Source organism: Mobula hypostoma, chromosome 5 (genome assembly GCF_963921235.1).
Source record: "Mobula hypostoma chromosome 5, sMobHyp1.1, whole genome shotgun sequence".
Taxonomy (NCBI): Eukaryota; Metazoa; Chordata; class Chondrichthyes; order Myliobatiformes; family Myliobatidae; genus Mobula; species Mobula hypostoma.
In genome coordinates this window covers 6,607,009-6,625,667 of record NC_086101.1, presented here as the reverse complement: position 1 = coordinate 6,625,667, position 18,659 = coordinate 6,607,009, and the positions used below count along the sequence as shown (strand labels likewise).

At 46.6% G+C, this 18,659-nt stretch overlaps 1 protein-coding gene across 1 annotated transcript in view; it reads right to left on the bottom strand.

Moving 5' to 3' along the window:
- Positions 1–16,076, bottom strand: part of LOC134346428 (uncharacterized) — a 69,097-nt gene extending 53,021 nt beyond the window's left edge. Inside the window, 7 exon segments of the mRNA XM_063047798.1 lie at positions 5,415–5,457; positions 5,459–5,970; positions 12,801–12,919; positions 13,016–13,038; positions 14,561–14,794; positions 15,211–15,306; positions 15,385–16,076. Of these exon segments, the coding sequence (XP_062903868.1) occupies positions 5,415–5,457; positions 5,459–5,970; positions 12,801–12,919; positions 13,016–13,038; positions 14,561–14,794; positions 15,211–15,306; positions 15,385–15,795 (1,438 nt within the window). The 5' untranslated portion in view covers positions 15,796–16,076.
- Positions 16,077–18,659: the final 2,583 nt, after the last annotated feature.

Genomic DNA, 18,659 nt, shown 5'->3' with positions numbered 1-18,659 from the left:
GGTCAAATAGCTGAAAAATCTAAAGGTACATAAGTCACCGGGACCAGAGGAACTGCACCCAAGGGTTCTGAATGAGGTAGTGTTAGAGACGCTCTTTTAAAAATCACTGGGCTCTGGCATGGTGTCACTCCGCTGTTTAAAAAAGGAGGAAGGCAGCAGAAGGGAAATTGTAAACCAGTTAGCCTGACCTCAGTGGCTGGGAAGATTTTAAAGTTAATTGTTGAGGATAAGGTGATGGAGTACTTGGTGACACAGGACGAGATAGGTCAAAGTTAGCATGGTCACCATCAGCGAAAACCCTGCCTGACGAACGTGTTAGAACTCTTTGGGGAGATTACATGTAGGATAGATAAAGGGGATGCAGTAGAAGTTGTATATTTGGATTTTCATAAGGCCTTTGACAAGGTGCCACATGTGAGGCTGCATACCGAGTTAAGAGCTCATGGTATTACAGGAAAGTTACTAACATAGTTAGAACACTAGCTCATCAGTAGGATCCTTTTCTGGTTGGCTGCCTGTGACTAGTGGTGTTCCGCAAGGGTCATTTCTTTTTATGTTGTATATGAATGATTTAGATGATGGAATAGATTGCTTTGTTGCCAAGTTTGCAGATGATATGTAGATTGGTTGAGGGGCAGGTAGTTTTGAGGAAACAGGCAGGATGCAGTAGGATCTAGACAGATTCGGAAAATGGGCAAGAATGTGGCAAATGAAATAGAACATTGGAAAATGCATGGTCATGCAATTTGGTAGTAGAAATAAATGTGCGGACTATTTTCTAAATGGGGAAAAAGGTCCAAAAATCTGAGGTACAAAGGGACTTGGGAGTCCTTGTGCAGAACACCCTGAAGGTCAACTTGCAGGCTGAGTCAGTGGTGAGGAAGGCAAATGCCACGTTAGCATTCATTTCAAGAGGTCTAGAATACAAGAGCAAGGATGTGACGCTGAGGCTTATTAAGGCACTGGTGAGGCCTCACCTTGAGTACTGTGACAGTTTTGGGCTCAGAAAAGATGTGCTGGCGTTGGAGAGGGTCCAGAGGTTAGAAACATAGAATGCCTACAGCACAATACAGGCCCTTCGGCACACAAAGCTGTGCCAAAAATACCCTTACCTTAGAATTTACCAAAGTTTACCCATAGCCTTCGATTTTTCTAAGCTCCATGTACCTATCCAGGAGTCTCTTCAATGCCCTATTATATCGACCTCCACCACCATCACCGGCAGCCCATTCCACTCACTCACCACTCTCTGCATAAAAAATTTACCCGACATCTCCTCTGTACCTACATCCAAGCACCATAAAACTGTGACCTTTTGTGCTAGCCTTTTAAGTGCTGGGAGAAAGTCTCTGACTATCCACACAATCAATGTCTCTCATCATCTTATACACCTCTATCAGGTCACCTCTCATCATCTGTCGCCCCAAGGAAAAAGTTCACTCAACCCATTCTCATAAAGCATGCTCCCCAATCCAGGTAACATCCTTGTAAATCTCCTCTGCACCCTTTCTATGGTTTCCACATCCTTCCTGTACTGAGGCGACCAGAAAGGAGCACAGTACTCCAAGTGGGGTCTGACCAGAGTCTTATATAGCTGCAAAATTACCCCTTGGCTCTTAAACTCAATCTCACTGTTGATAAAGGCCAATGCACCATATGCATTCTTAACCACAGAGTCAACCTGTGCAGCAGCTTTGAGTGTCCTATGGACTCGGATCCCACGATCCCTCTGATCCTCCATACTGCCAAGACTCTTTCCATTAATACTATATTCCGCCATCATATTTGACCTACCAAAATGAACCAGCTCACACTTATCTGGGTTGAACTCCATCTGCCACTTCTTAGCCCAGTTTTGCATCCTATCAATGTCCCACTGTAACCTCTGACGGCCCACCACACTATCCACAACACCCCCAAACTTTGTGTCATCAGCAAATTTACTAACGCATTCCTCCACTTCCTCATCTTATTTATAATTTACAATATAATGAATATAATATATTCATCCTCATTTATAGTAGAGGTCCCAGAACAGATCCCTGAGGCACACCACTGGTCACTGATCTCCATGCAGAATATGAACCATCTCCAACAACTCTTTACTTTCTGTGGGCAAGCCAAATCTGGATCCACAAAGCAATGTCCCCTTGGATCCTATGCCTCCTTACTTTCTCAAGTCTTACATGGCATACCTTATCAAATTCCTTGCTGAAATCCATATACACTACATCTACTGCTCTATCTTCATCAATGTGTTTAGCCACATCCTCAAAAACTTCAATCAGGCTCATAAGGCACAACCTGCCTTTAGGAAAGCCATGCTGACTATTCTTAATCATATTATGCCTCTCCGAATGTTCATAAATCCTGCCTCTCAGGATCTTTTCCGTCAACTTACCAACCACTGAAGAAAGACTCACTGGTCTATAATTTCCTGGGCTATCTCTACTCCCCTTCATGAATAAGGGAACAACATCCACAACCCTCCAATCCTCCGGAGCCTCTCCCGTCCTCATTGACGATGGAAAGATCATCGCCAGAGGCTCGGCAATCTTCTCCCTCGCCTCCCACTGTAGCCTGGGGTACAAGTCATTCGGTCCCAGTGACTTATCCAACTTGATGCTTTCCAAAAGCTCCAGCACATCCTCTTTCTTCATATCTATATGCTCAAGCTTTTCAGTCCGCAGCGAGTCATCCCTATGATCACCAAGATCCTTTTCCATAGTGAATACTGAAGCAAAGTATTCGTTAAGTACCTCTGCTATCTCCTCCAGATCCATACACACTTTTCAACTGTCACATTTAATTGGACCCATTCGCTCACGTCTTATCCTCTTGGTCTTCATATATTTGTAGAGTGCCTTGGGGTTTTCCTTCATCCCGTACACCAAAGCCTTCTCATGGCCCCTTCTGGCTCTCCTAATTTCATTCTTATGCTTCTTCCTGCTAGCCTCTCGATCTCCATCTTTACCTAGTTTTTTGAACCTTTCGTAAGCTCTTCTTTTCTTTTTGACTGGATTTACAACAGCCTTTGTACACCACGGTTCCTGTGCCCTACCATCCTTTCCCTGTCACATTGGAACGTACATACACAGAATTCTATGCAAATATCCCCTGAACATTTGCCACATTTCTGCTGTACGTTTCCCTGAGAACATCTGTTCCCATTTTACGCTTCCAAGTTCCTACCTGATAGCCTCATATTTCCGCTTACCCCAATTAAACGCTTTCCTAACTTACCTGTTCCTATCCCTCTCCAATGCTATGGTAAAGGAGATAGAATTGTGACTGCATCTCCAAAATGCTCTCCCACTGAGAGACCTGACACCTGACCAGGTTCATTTCCCAATATCAGATCGAGTACAGCCTCTCCTCTTGTAGGCTTATCTACATATTGTGTCAAGAAACCATCCTGAACACACCTAACAAACTCCATCCTATCTAAACCCCTTGGTCTAGGGAGATGCCAATCAATATTTGGGAAACTAAGATCTCCCATCACAACAACCCTGTTATTATTACACCTTTCCGGAACACATCTCCCTATCTGCTCCTCGATGTCCCTGTTACTATTGGGTGGTCTACCAAAAACACCTAGTAGAGTTATTGACCCCTTCCTGTTCCTAACTTCCACCCACAGAGACTCCGTAGACAATCCCTCCATGACTTCCACCATTTCTGCAGCCGTGACAATTTCTCTGACCACCTCCTTTGCCACCCTCCCTGTCCTTTCTGAAACATCTAAAGTCTGGTACTCGAAGTAACCATTCCTGCCCCTGAGCCATCCCAGTCTCTGTAAGGGCCACAATATCATAGCTCCAAGTACTGATCCACACTCTAAACCTATCCGCTTTGTTCATAATACTCCTTGCATTAGACACATCTCAAACCATCAGTCTGAGCACATCGCTTCTTATCACCTGCCGATCCTCCCTCTCAAACCGTCTACAAGCTTTCTCTATTTGTGAGCCAACTACCTCTTCCCCAATCTCTTCAGTTCGGTTCCCACCCCCCAGCAATTCTAATTTAAACTCTCCCCAGTAGCCTTATCAAACCTCCCCGCCAGGATATTGGTCCCCCTGGTATTCAAGTGCAACCCGTCTTTTCTGTACAGGTCACACCTACCCCAAAAGATTCCAAATGATCCAGAAACCTGACACCCTGTCCCCTGCTCCAATCCCTCAGCCACTAAATAAGTTCACAAGGATGATTCCAGGAATGAAAGGATTATCATACGAGAAACGTTTGATGGCTCTGGGTCTGTACTCGCAGGAATTCAGAAGGATGAGGGGGGAATCTCACTGAAACTTTTCGACTGTTGAAAGACCTAGACAGAATAGATGTGGAAAGGATGTTTACCATGGTGGGAGAGTCTAGGACAAGAGGGCACAGCCTAAGGATACAGGGGCGCACTTTCAAAACAGATTCAGAGAAATTTCTTTAGCCAGAAGATGGTGAATTTGTGGAATGTGTCACCGCCTGCAGCTGTGGAGGCCAGGTCGTTGGGTGTATTTAATGCACAGATTGATAGCTTCTTGATTGGACATGGTATCAAAGGGAGAAGGCCGGGAACTGGGGTTGAGGAGGAGAAAAAAAAGGATCAGCCATGATTGAATGGCGCAGCAGACTCGATGGGCCAGTTGACCTAATTCTGCTCCTGTGTCTTATGGTTTATCTGATTCAAAGCAGGGATCCTGGCTCTATTTGTCTCGTAATGTTCTGCCTGGGCAGTCTGCAACCTGTTATCATAAACATTGAATTCTCAAACTTTCAGTGGTCGTTCCCTCTCTGTCAATTTTCGTATTTAATTGTCTCACTCCTCCTGATTCACCAGCCCCATCACCCTATCTCTTTCCCCTCCTCCCCCGCTCTCTCCATTCCCCATCACCCACACACTCCTCCCCACCTCCATCCCTTTATTCCAGGCTCCACTTTCCTCTCCTGTCACATTCCAAAATCGTCAGCCCTTTGTCACTGACACCTCTCACTTCCCAGTATCTGACACATTTCCACACTCCACCCCTCCCTCATCTACCTGTCACCCCCTCACCTGGATCCACCCATCACCTGTCTATTTCCCTCCACAGATGTTACCTGTCACACTGGGAGATCCCGCCGCTTCGTGTGTTACCAACACTACATGTCCCGTGTTACCAAGATTCACCCTGACCTCCGTCTCCCAGTCAGCACCACCACCACTTGTCCCAGTTACCCAGTCAGTCCCGGTGGACTTTAGCACCCGGGGGAGCCGGGGAGCTCAGGACCCACCGCCCGCGGCTGCTGCTGAATCCGCATTGTTTCAGTTCCGTTGACGGATGCGGTGAACGAGTTAAAATTAATGGATCGATAATTCTCACATCGTGTTTATTTCACTCTCCGCACATTTATATTTACACTGACTTACTCCTGACGCCGGTCCCGGGACCCGACCCGTTTACAGACCCGGAGCGGAACCGGAGCAGATTCTCAGCCACTGGTTTGTATATACAGTCCTGAAGAAAGGATAAAGTTTCTCCGTGAATTTATTCCCAGTGAAGGTGTGGAGAATGGATTTGGTCTCCGCGTTGTAAAATGAAACTGTCCCGGACTCGTAACTGAGATAAACTCCCACCCTCCCGGGGATGGGACCGGCAGGGAGACGGGATACAGGGGAGGTGAAAACCCACATCTCGTCATCATCCCGCCGGATGATCCAGAATTCGGTCTCCGGACTCCGTCTGACCCATCTCTTCCTCTCCACAGACTCTGCGGCGACTCCCAGATCCCACCACCGATTTCCCGTCACAACCACCTCCCAGTAATGTCTCCCCGATGTGAATCCCTCCGATCCCAGCACACAACCCCGGTCTGTGAACCTCTTCCCGGTGTCAGGGAGATTCCTCCGGGTCCCGGTCCGTCTCACACTCTTCCGATCCTCAGACACCTCGAGCTCCGGATTCGCCGTTTCCACATCCAGGGTGACAGAGACTGGGGGGAGAAGCAGAGAATTAGAGAGTCCCCGGGGATCGGGGGCAGACTCGGGCAGCGCGGCCCCGAGACCGGGGGAGAGGCCGGCAGGACCCTTTCCCAGGGTTTTACAAAACACAGCGGATGGACAACCAACATATTCCCGAGAATTTCCTCGACATGGAGAGCGGATTTTCCCCGATCAGCACACACAAAATTCTGAAGGATCTCAGCGGGTCGAGCAGCGTGTATTAAGGGAGATGTACAGTCGATGTTTCAAGCCGAGACCTTTCCTCAAAAATGGAAAGAAGGGCGGGGGTTAACGGTAGATAGATGTGAGGAATGAGTGGAGCAACAGCTCGAAGAAGATAAGGTGAATGAACACTGGAGGCATTTAAAATGCAGGTAAGGCCGAATTCATTCGTGCTGACCAACTCATTTTAATGATCTAGTTCCATTTGCCTATATTGGGCATTACTCCTTTAAACCTTTCCTACCCACATACCTGTCCAAGCAACAAATACAAAATGCTGGAGGAGCCCAGCAGTCCAGGGAGCATCCATTGAAAAAAGTAAAGTCAACGTTTTGGCAGGACTGGAGAGAAAAGGCTGAGGAGTAGATTTAAAGATGGGTGTGGGGAGGGAGGGAGGACCACCAGGTGATAGGTGAAACCCGGAGGAGGAGGGATTAAGTAACAAGCTGGGAAGTTGATTGGCAAGATGAGCTGAGAGAGGGAACAGGGGATAGGAAATGGAGAAGGGGGAGGGTCGGTTTGGGGGCATCATTGGAAGTTTAAGATTAATGTTCTTGCCATCAGGTTGAAGGCTCCCCAGGTGGAATAAAAGGTGTTGTTCCTCCAACCCAAGTGTGGCCTTATCCCGACAGTGGAGGACATATCGGAATGGGAATGGGAAATAGACACTGGGAGATCCTGTTCTGGTGGACGTAGCATAGATGCTCGGCAAAGTGGTCTCCCAAACTACATCGGGTCTCGCTGATATACAGGAGGCCACACCAGGAACACCGGACACAGTATATGACCACAACAGACTCAGGTCAAGTGTCACCTCAGCTGGAAGGACTGTTTAGGGCCCTGGATGGTAGTGAGAGAGAATGTGTAGAGGCGAGTGTAGCACTTGTTCTGCTTGCAAGCATCAGTGCCAGGAGGGAGATCTGGGGGGAGGGACAAACAGACAAGGGAATTGCATGGGGCAGGAGGGAAAGATGTGATTGGTGGTGGGATCTCACTGGACATGGCAGAAGTTTCGGTGAATTATTTGCTGAACACAGAGGCTGGCGGGATGGTAGTTGAGGACAAGAGGAACCCTATCCCTGGTAGGGTGGCGGAGGATGGGGTAAGAGCAGACGTGCGTAAAATGGAAGAGATGCAGTTGAGGGCAGTGTTGATGGTGGCGGAAGGGAAGCCCCTTTCTATGAAAAAGGAGGATATTTCCTTCATTCTAGAATGAAAAGCCTCATCCTGAGAGCAGATGTGGTGGAGACGGAGGAGTTCAGAGAAAGAAATGGCATTTTTACAAGTAGCAGGGTGGGAGAAGGTATAGTCCAGGTAGCTGTGAGAGTCCGTTGGTTTATAATGGACAGCTGTCTCTAGAAATAGAGACAGAGAGATCAAGAAGGGAAGGGAGGTATCAGAAATGAACCAGAAATGGGCAGGGTGAAAGCTGGAGGCAAAGTCGATGAAGCTGATGAGTTCAGCATGGGTGCAGGAAGCAGCACCAATGCAGTCATCAGTGTTGTGTGGGGGAAGTGTGGGATGGTCACCAGTGTGGGCTTGGAACACAGACTGTTCCATGTAGTCAATTGTCTAAATGAAGTGGGAGGAGCCAAAGGAGAAATTATTGAGAGTGAGGACAAGTTCTGCTAAGCAGAGGAGAGTGGTGGTGGAGGGGAGCTGGTTAGTTCTGGTGTCCAGAAAAAAAACAGAGAGCTTTGAGGCCTTTCCTGCCCCGATGTCTTTTAAATCATTGTAATTGTACCCACCTCTACAGTTTCCTTTGGCAGCCTCCTGAGATCCAGGAAGAAGTCCCAGAATATCCAGCCTCTCCTTATAACCCATACCCTCCAGTCCCAGTAACATCCTTGTAAATCTGTTTTATACTCTCTCAGTTTAATAACATCCTTCCTGTAGATACGTAACCAGAACTGTTCAGAGTGATCCAAATCATAATGAGAAGAAAGAGTGCGGATGCTGGAAATCCAAAGCAACACACACAAAATCTCAGACCAAAACATCAAAGAGTTTATTCATTTCCATTGATGCTGCCTGACCTGCTGAGTTCCTCCAACATTTTGTGTGTGCTGTTTAGATCTCCAGCATCGGCAGATTTTCTCTTGTTTAGAGTCATAAAGAAAGCTTTTGGAACATTGCCCTTCACCACTCTCTGACGTTGGTGTCTGAAAAGAGGATGCTGTCTAAGTTGCATGCCAACTTGGACAATGTCTCCCATCCACTACATAATGTACTGGGTGGGCACAGGAGTACATTCAGCCAGAGACTCATTCCACCGAGATGCAGCACAGAGCGTCATAGGAAGTCATTCCTGCCTGTGGCCATCAAACTTTACAACTCCTCCCTTGGAGGGTCAGACACCCTGAGCCAATAGGCTGGTCCTGGACTTATTTCATAATTTACTGGCATAATTTACATATTACTATTTAACTATTTATTACTATTTTCTATTACTATTTCTATTACTATTTATGGTGCAACTGTAATGAAAACCAATTTCCCCCGGGATGAATAAAGTATGTCAATAAACAATAAACAGTCAATAAATGAAAGTACTGAGTACAGGAGATGGGATGTTATGCTGAAGTTGTATGAGATGTTGGTGAGGTCTAATCTGGGGTATTGTGTGCAGTTTTGGTCACCTACCTTCCAGAAACATGTAAATAAAGATGAAAGAGAATAGAGAACATTTACAGGGATGTTGCTTGGACTGGAGGACCTGATTTATAAGGAAAGATTGAACAGGTTAAGACTTTATTCCTTGTAATGTAGAAGGCTGAGGGGAGATGGAGAGGTATACAAAATTATGAGGAGAGTAAATGCAAATGGTGGGTAGGACTGCAACTGGAGGTCATGTGTGAGGGTGAAAGGTGAAAAGTTTAAAGGGAACATGAGGGGAAACGTCTTCACTCAGAGGGTTGTGAAGAGTGTGGAATGAGCTGCCAGTGCAGGTGATACATGTAAACTCGATTTCAATGTTAAAGAGAAGTTTGGACAGATACATGGATCACACAGGTGTGGAGGCCTATGGTCACGGTACAGGTTGTTAGGAGTAGGCAGTTTAAATATGATGGCATGAACTAGATGGGCCAAAGGGCCTGTTACTGTGTTATACTTTTCTGTCACTCTATGACTCTAGTACAAAAACAAACTGGTTAGGAAGTTAATTGGTCATTGTAAAATCTCCTTTGACTAGGCTAGTGTTGAAGAGCAACTGTTGCTGGGTGGAGCAGGTCATTAGTCTGGGACGGCCTGTTTCACACTATCTCTAAATAAATAAATAACCTCTTCACTGTCCATGAAACCACCAGTTTTAGAGTCCTTCACAAACCTACTAAACACGTCACTTACATTCTTGGCAAATCATTCATATGAATGATGAAAAACAGTGGACCCAGCACCGATCCCTGCAGCACAACCGCTGGTCACAGGACTCCACCCAGACAATTCTGTATCCTATTCCAGATCGTACTGTATCCCATGTGATCTAACTCTCTGCTACCTTGTCAAATCCCTCGCTAAACTCCATGGAGCCGATGTCTACTGCACTTTCATCAGCTGTAATTTATTTATTGAGATACAGCACGGAATAGGCCTTTCCAGTCCTTTGACCCCCACCATCCAGCAACCACTGGTTTAATCCGAGCCCAACCATGGGACAATTTACAATGACCCCACCACCCAGAAACCCCTGATTTAATCCGAGCCTGACCATGGGACAAGTTACAATGACCCCAACCACCCAAAAACCCCTGATTTAATCCGAGCCTGACCATGGGACAAGTTACAATGACCCCCACCACCCAAAAACCTCTGATTTAATCTGAGTCTAACAACAGGATAATTGAACTGTGGGAGGAACTGGAGCACCTCGAGGAAACCCACACAGTCATGGGGAGAACGTACCAGGGAAGTCCAGTCCATAAGCCGAACGTCAGTGGTGGGACAGTTTCTGAGAGACAAGATCAAACAGCATTTGGAAAGACGAGGACTGATCAGGGACACTCAGCTCGGCGTTGTGCATGGAAAATCACGTCTCACAAATCCCAGTTTGTTGAAGAGGTGACAGAGAGGATTGACCAGGACAGGGTGGTAGACATTGTCCACATGAACTTCACCAAGGCCTTTGATGTTGATCATAGACCACACTTGGAGTTTGTGTGCATTTCTGGGTCCCCGACTCTGGGAAGGATGTCATTACAGGAAGATGTTACCAGGGCTGGAGGGCTTGGGTTAAAAGCAGAGACTGGATAAGCTGGGGCTATTTCCCTGGAGCGTTGGATGTTGGGGGGGTAGGGGACCCCTTTTGAGGTACATAACATCATGAGGGCAGTTGTAAAGTGTATACACAAGGTCTCTTTCCCCAGAATATCAGAGTCCAAAAGCAGAGGGCGGAGATTGAAGAGAAGGTTTTTTAAGCAATCTGTGAGGGAAGTGGGCACATGTGGAATTTGCTGTCAGAGGAAGCCGTAGAAACAGGTATAATTAATATATTTTAAAATAAATTTAGACAGGTACATGGATAGGAAGTGGTTAGAGGAATATGGGACAAACACACGGAAATGTGCCTGTTTCCCTGGCGATGTGTCCCACTCTGATGGTGCATTTGAATATCTGTCACTGTGCGTGAGTGTGTGTTGGTTGTTGTAAATATCAGTGAGTGTGTGTTCACATTGAAGGTAAGGGTGGATATTGAAGTATTGTATGTTACAGCGTGTCTTCACATGTCCACTGTGTGTTGGCAATGTGCGACATGTGCGTGAATTGTTCAAGTAAAAACCATTCACTGTGTCTGAAGAGAGACAATAGTTTCCAGGTCACTGAGGGAAATAACAATGTGCAATGCTGAGGCTCTGACTACAATCTGCCAATGCTTCTTCTGTATGTGTGTGAGGGATATTTGTCAGACCAGTTATGCTGGGTGGGCTTCTCCCATCGTTCACCGAGGTCAATGCTGATCGGTGTGCCCGGGTTCAGTCTGACGATGCGTCAATGTGGTGGTTTGATAACAACAGTGAGACTCGCGAGTCCAGCAGGGGGCAGAGCTGAGTCAATCAGACTGAGGTCACGGACAGGTCAGACAGGGTGAGTGGCTCGAAGGACTCGGTGTATTTTTCTGACAATCTCTGTCACCACAGTGATACCAGATTTTATCCCTTTTAATGTCATTAATGAAATATTAATTCCAGAGCTACTGTGGCAGGATTCAAGCACACGCATTGACAACACACATCAAAGTTGCTGGTGAACGCAGCAGGCCAGGCAGCATCTCTAGGAAGAGGTACAGTCGACGTTTCAGGCCGAGACCCTTCGTCAGGACTAATTGAAGGAAGAACTAGTAAGAGATTTGAAGGTGGGAGGGGGAGGGGGAGATCCAAAATGATAGGAGAAGACAGGAGGGGGAGGGTTGGAACCAAGAGCTGGACAGGTGATTGGCAAAGGGGATATGAGAGGATCATGGGACAGGAGGCCCAGGGAGAAAGAAAAAGGCGAGGTGGGGGGGAAACCCAGAGGATGGGCAAGGGGTATAGTCAGAGGGACAGAGGGAGAAAAAGGAGAGAGAGAGAGAGAGAAAGAATGTGTGTATATAAATAAAGGATGGGGTTCGAGGGGGAGGTGGGGCATTAACGGAAGTTAGAGAAGTCAATGTTCATGCCATCAGCTTGGAGGCTACCCAGACGGAATATAAGGTGTTGTTCCTCCAACCTGAGTGTGGCTTCATCTTTACAGTAGAAGAGGCCGTGGATAGACATATCAGAATGGGAATGGGATGTGGAATTAAAATGTGTGGCCACTGGGAGATCCTGCTTTCTCTGGCGGACAGAGCGTAGGTGTTCAGCAAAACAATCTCCCAGTCTGCGCCGGGTCTCGCCAATATATAGAAGGCCACATCGGGAGCACCGGACGCAGTATATCACCCCAGCCAACTCACAAGTGAAGTGTCGCCTCACCTGGAAGGACTGTCTGGGGCTGTGAATGGTGGTAAGGGAGGAGGTGTGAGGGCATGTGTAGCACTTGTTCCGCTTACAAGGATAAGTGCCAGGAGGGAGATCAGTGGGGAGGGATGAGGGGGACGAATGGACAAGGGAGTCGCGTAGGGAGCGATCCCTGCGGAAAGCAGAGAGAGGCAGGGAAGGAAAAATGTGCTTAGTGGTGGGATCCCCTTGGAGGTGGCGGAAGTTACGGAGAATAATAAGTTGGACCTGGAGGCTGGTGGAGTGGTAGGTGAGGACCAGGGGAACCCTATTCCTAGTGGGGTGGCGGGAGGATGGAGTGAGAGCAGATGTGCGTGAAATGGGGGAGATGCGTTTCAGAGCAGAGTTGATGGTGGAGGAACGCATTGACATATTTTTCCAGCATGAATGAGATCAGGATGCTGTGGTTCATCTAACAGTCCCGTGAGGTGGTTATATTTTGCCCCAGTGTTGGTGTGTTCAGGGGTCTGACTTCTCCAGATGATCATGTGACAATGATGTCTCCCTGCAGGTGGGGTTGTTGCCGGAATAAACTTCACTTCCCCTTCAACCTATTCTTAAGCCAAATTTTGTGTCTAATTATTAATTGTGTCTGAAATAAGGGCAAATGAATCTGTATGTTTTACCTTGCTTAATACCATCAAACGCTTCTCCCAACGTTATGTCGAACAAATAGGGGTGATAGAATTTTTCAGACAGTAGGGCACCATCTGTCACTGACAATGTCTGGGCATCATCACTGATCCTGTAAATATTATACATGTAGTTATAAACTGAGTATCAGTAATATTTGAACTATTTTAGAAATCCATACAGAGTTTCAGTAAAGACCATGTCCTACCTTCTCTTCCGACGAGCTTCCTCCTGAAATAAATCAAACACAGATCTCAGCTGACTGAGACTGACCATTGGCATTGCAATAGCAGGGATCTGAGCCAAGTTATTAAAAGCTGCTGGGAGCTGAGGAGGATGATGGCGACTAACGGCGACTGCTTTGATCGCATCTTCGGAAACAGCTTTATTTCTATCGTTAGTATCTCTACTTTTCCCTTTCAGGGTTCTTTTGAAGACCCTGACCTGGAGTTACACGCTGCCTTCGCTTCTTTACGGGAATAAGACCCACTGTCGGGGTCTCACGACTGGCCGCTGTTTGATATATCAAGGACGTGGCCTGGAAGACTAGCACGCCTTCAAGTTCCGAGATTATGTGGCTCTGGAAGTGGGTGGACTCGATGTCGTTGTCTCTGCGGGGAATCGGTGTGTTGTGGGAGATGGAAGATCGAAAGAAACAAGCTGGCTGCTAGCTGTGTGACACGAGACCTGAGTTCCTTTGGCACAGAGCTTGAAAAAAACAATGCAACAGACTTTTAACATCGTAAATCAGTGAGTTGTTTGTTATGTCTCCCCTCTCGCTGTAAAACGGGTCACCTCTTTTTCCTTTTTCAGGGAGAGAGAGCCTGTGTTATGTTGAATCACTGGGTGAATGAGTAGTCTTTGGGGTACTGCAAGTCTGTGTCTTTATTCGTGCTTTGCTGCACGCTTGAGTGCTCGGGGGAGGGTGTTGATGCTTTTTTGCTGGTGGGGGAGGGGTGGTCGTTGCCTTGCTGCTGCCTATGCGAGGGAAGGGGAGCTGGGGGGTTTTGGGGTTCTAACAGTTAACTCATTCATTCTTTGGGACACGCCATTGTTTTTGTGGATGTTTGTGAAGAAAAAGAATTTCAGGATGTATATTGTAAACATTTCTCTGACATTAAGTGTACCTTTTTGAAACTTTGAAAACTCCCACTAAACTCACTCCTACTGACACACATAGCGAAAGAGGAACACAGAATCACGGGAGCAAGTACAATGAATGTTTTTGAAAATTATACCTTAACTGGGAGGATTGAACTTACAGGAGAGACTGGACAGGTTGTCTATTTTTATCTGGATATGATGTCAGGGAGGATCAGATGAAGCAATTTAACATTCCAAATGGATTTGATGTGGTGGGAGTGAGTCTGTTTTTACGAGACAAAAAGTCAAAGATAAAACATCATTTGGTTGTTAACAAATCCAACATGAAATGTGGTGAAAAGGATATCAGAAGCACACTCACAGCCTGTGACTGTAACTGGGTGTTACTCTGAGTATCAGGGGATATTATACGTGGGTATCACAGAAACGATCACCAGCTCAGTGCGACGATCAGAGTAACTCATTCCTGAGAAGGTTGCAGACTGTCCTGTGATGTACAGATGTTGTGGGAGGCCGGTTTGGGACAATGACAATCCTGAACAGTCAGGATGTCCACATGGTGAAAATTAGTTTCCAACTACAGTATTAGCAATAAAATGCATCATTTTGCGACTGTGCACTTTTACAAATCCAAACTGAAATCTCTCACCATGAGGAATGTGATATTTTCCTGTTGATCCATCTGTTCCTGTAACTTTGAGATTTCCTCCTGGATAGAAGTTAAATTCTCTTGAATCTCTCGAAGATTTTGTTCCATTGGATCCAGAATCCTCTCCTCTTCTTCCCTGAGATCTCGGAGTGCGCGCTGCTCTTTCTCAGTGAGAACCCTGCACAGTTCAGCAAAATGGGATGTGATCTGGGACTGAAGGCTGTGTGATTGTTCCTGTCAAAGAAAGGAGAGGTTAGTTTACTATTTGAGGCTGTTTTTCGTATTTCTTTCTGACATGGAAGGTAACCATTCAGCCCATTAACGTCTCTGCTGGTTCTCAGAACAATCCCCTCCATCACATTCACCCACGTCTCCCTGAAATATACACTCTGTCTCTGACCCACGAACTCCGACCTGATTCACAAACCACCCACAATCACAAGGTTAACTACAGTAGCCAATTTACCGTTCAACCACGCAATGTCGGCTAAAGGAAGGTACTGGTTACGGAGAGAACATGCAAACTCCACGCAGACAGCTCCAGGGGTCAGGATCGACCCCAGGTTACGGGAGCTGCAATACTCTGCTATTTTGCATTAAATGGAACAGAACTACACAGCGAATTTGAAAATTCTGCTCAGGATACTCACCCGAACTCCAGAAATCTTCTCTTTTTGTTGTTGCTCCATTTCCTCGAAGTCTGATTTCTTTTTAGTGAGAGAGTCTAAGGAAGATTTAATTCGGCCCTAGAAATCAGAGAGGTAAGAAATTAGACTAAAATATGCAACTAAGTAAACAGCTGATCAAAACCTGGTTACTTTTACCTTGTAGATTTCAACGGCTTCGTTAACCGGCATGAAGTTGTGAGACTTGTGTTCCCGCGCAGTCGCACAGATCAGGCAGATCAGTGTCTCGTCCGTCTCACAAAACAGCTTCAGTTCTTCCTCATGTTCCTCGCAGTGAAGTTTACTTTCCTTCTCTTTCGGATTCAAGTTTAGTTTTCGAGCTTTCTCAGACAGATTTGCTAAGGCCCGATTGACCCTGAGGGTGCGGTCTGCAAACTCCTCTCTACATTCCGGGCAGGAGTTTCTCTCCTCCCTTTCCCAACACCGTGTGATACAGGAGCGGCAGAAGTTGTGTCCGCACTCTAGTGACACCGGATCGGTGAAGAAATCCAGGCAGATGGGACAAATTACCTCCTTGGTTAAACTCTCAAGCTGTTCTTTCGAAGCCATGTTAACTCCCGGTACTTCCTGGTTCAGGATCCTTTCACTTTCGGGGAGCTGCTGAACGCCTGCGGTAGCGCGATTGTCCTCTAGGGGCGCTGCAGTCTCGGGAATGAATGTTCCTTTTCAGTGAGCAGGAATCGTGTTCATTTCCACAGCAGGGATCAGAAACACTTTAAACAAGTCGAACATAGATAAAAGCCGGAGAGAAGAGCTTGGATCAGTCTACAGCAGAACTGAAGAAGCAAGTCCTGAAAAGATAGACACAAGGGACTGTAAATGCAGGAATCTGGAAGGAAAAGAGAGCTGCTGGAAGAACTAAGCAGGTCAGACAGCATTTGTGGAGGAAAATAGTCAGAAGATATTCCGGGTAGAGACAGTCCAGGTGAAGGTTCTCGAACTGAAGTGTCGATTGTCCATTTCTCTCCACAGATGCTGCCTGACCCTCGGTGTTCCTCCAAAAGCTCGTTTTGTTTAGCTCCAGGACTGAAGATAGTCAGAATGAGGTGTAAAAACAGTGATTAATGTAAATTTAGAGCAACTATTAAATCAGTTAATGGTATGGAACATGGGATGTGGAGAGAATCTGCTGTGAGGAGACTGATACTGTGGCGATGACAAAGATGTGGCTGCGGGAACAACCACAGGACTGGACATTGTACATCACAGTGTGGAAAACATTCAACTCCTGATTTCCATTTCCCTTCTTGACTTCACCACATAAGGCCCGGCTCCAAAGGTCCGGTCTCGCTTGTTCTGAGCAGGACCCACGTGTGGAAATGATTTCCCCCTGCCTGTCTTCTAAACCCCGTCAGACCCAGAGAGCAGGGGCACTGGGCTGGAATCTCCACTCACAAACACAAGAGATTCTGCAGTTGCTGAAATTCCAGAGCAACACACATAATATACCGGAGGAACTCAGCCGGTCAGGCAGCATATGGAGAGAAATAAACAGCGTTGAAGGTTCTCGGTCTGAAACGATGACTGTTCTCCTCTCCACAGCCCCTGAGTTCCTCCAGCGTTTTGAGTGTGTTGCTCTCTGACAGTCTTCATCCGGCAGCTTCCACAACAGCAGCTCGAGGGACAGAGGGACTGGGGGTTGGGTTGTGGGTGTGGGGACCAGTCTCCCACTTAAATATGGTTCAGATGGAACAGCACAGAAAGAACCTGCCGGACAGCAGTGGTGAGTTTCGGGAACAAGACAGTTTATTCAGGCCCTGTTACAGTGAACATCGGGGAACACTTCGAGTGTCATCGCAAAGATACTCCACTGAGTCAATGATCTTACGGGTTCCTGTTATACAATGGTGACATGTGGATTTCATTAAACATCATCAGAAAGCTACATTTCTCTGTAGTATTTGACCTTTGATTATTTCTATGTGGTGTCTCTCGATCTGACTGACAAACATTTCCCAATGCTCTCTGTAATTCTTTGTCTTCATTTCTGACCCTGGTTTCCTGCCGTGGCTCTCCTTATCTGATGATAAACTCTCCTGCCGTGGTCTGCAATCCAACCTCCACCTGTTTACCTTTAATCCGGTGAGCTTCACCTTGCTGACTGAACACATCCACAATCTAACCACTGTACTGACTGTCATATCGTCACCTCCCAGTGAACTTCTCCCTTGGTCTAATTAATTTTACCATAATTTCCCAGATTGTAAGGAACCTGGTTTAAACATTTTATAAACTTTCCCAATTCTCATGATTCCCAGAGATCCCTTCCTCAGATATCACTGCCTGACACTGTGTGGTGTGATTGTCACTTGCCACCTATCAGCCCAGGCCTGGATATTGTCCGGGTCTTGTTGCATTTGTGTTGTGGGCTGCTTCATTATCTGAGGAGTGGTAGATGGTGCTGAACATTGTGTCGTCATCAGTGACCATCCCGACCTCTGACCTTACGATGGACAGAAGGTCGTTGATGAAGCAGCTGAGGGTGTTTGGGCCGAGGACTCTGTCCTGGGGAGTTCCTGCAGAGATGTCTTGTGGCTGAGATGATCGGCTCCAAAGACCACAACCATCTTCTTTGATTCCCACTGATTACCCCATTATTCCTTCACTTGCGCTATTTATTTTATAATTCATAGTGATGTTAGGTCTGTGCACTGCACTGCTGCTGCAAAGCAACACATTTCACATCAGATATAACAGATATAATAAACCCGATTCTGATTCTGTTTCCGCAGATTAGTCAGGCCCAGTGACCTGTCTGATCCGACTTCTTCCAATCATGTGTGTAATCCCTCCCAGCACCCCGATAATCTCTCAGTTCATCCAGCAAATCACACACGCACACGCAGAGCTCTGAACACAACTTCTTCCCTCCACAACAGTGACGTATTGCAGAAGGCAGGATCCTCAAGTCAGGTCAGGGTTCCTGCAGGTTGCAATATTTCACCTGCAGAGACATTTGACCTTCCGGTCTCAGTGCTGATGTTCCTGTTTCCGGTGAGCTCGGTGACATTGAGTCATTCAGCACGGAAACTGCTGCTGGAAGATCATCAGCTCAGTGAGAGACGCTCTTTGGTCCGCCCCAAACCTGTTGGTCTCCCAGCACAGCGAGATGTCCGTCAGGGAATGCTGCCAACATTGAAAAGTTTCATCACCTCTGAGACAACCTGAGTGGCAATGGTTTAAACATGACCGACTGGATTGACCAAATGGCACTCAGAATGTAAAATATTATTCACACCGTGTTTAGTATTTTGTATATATTTTTATTACGAATAAAAGGCACGTTGGAAGTGCAAAACGCAGCTCAGGTACAGGCCGAATCTCATCAACCGTTATCCACACCCTTACACTAATCCTACACTGCAGATCCCACATTGGTCTCATCAGTCGCCTCAGTGGAAATGTGTCATCCT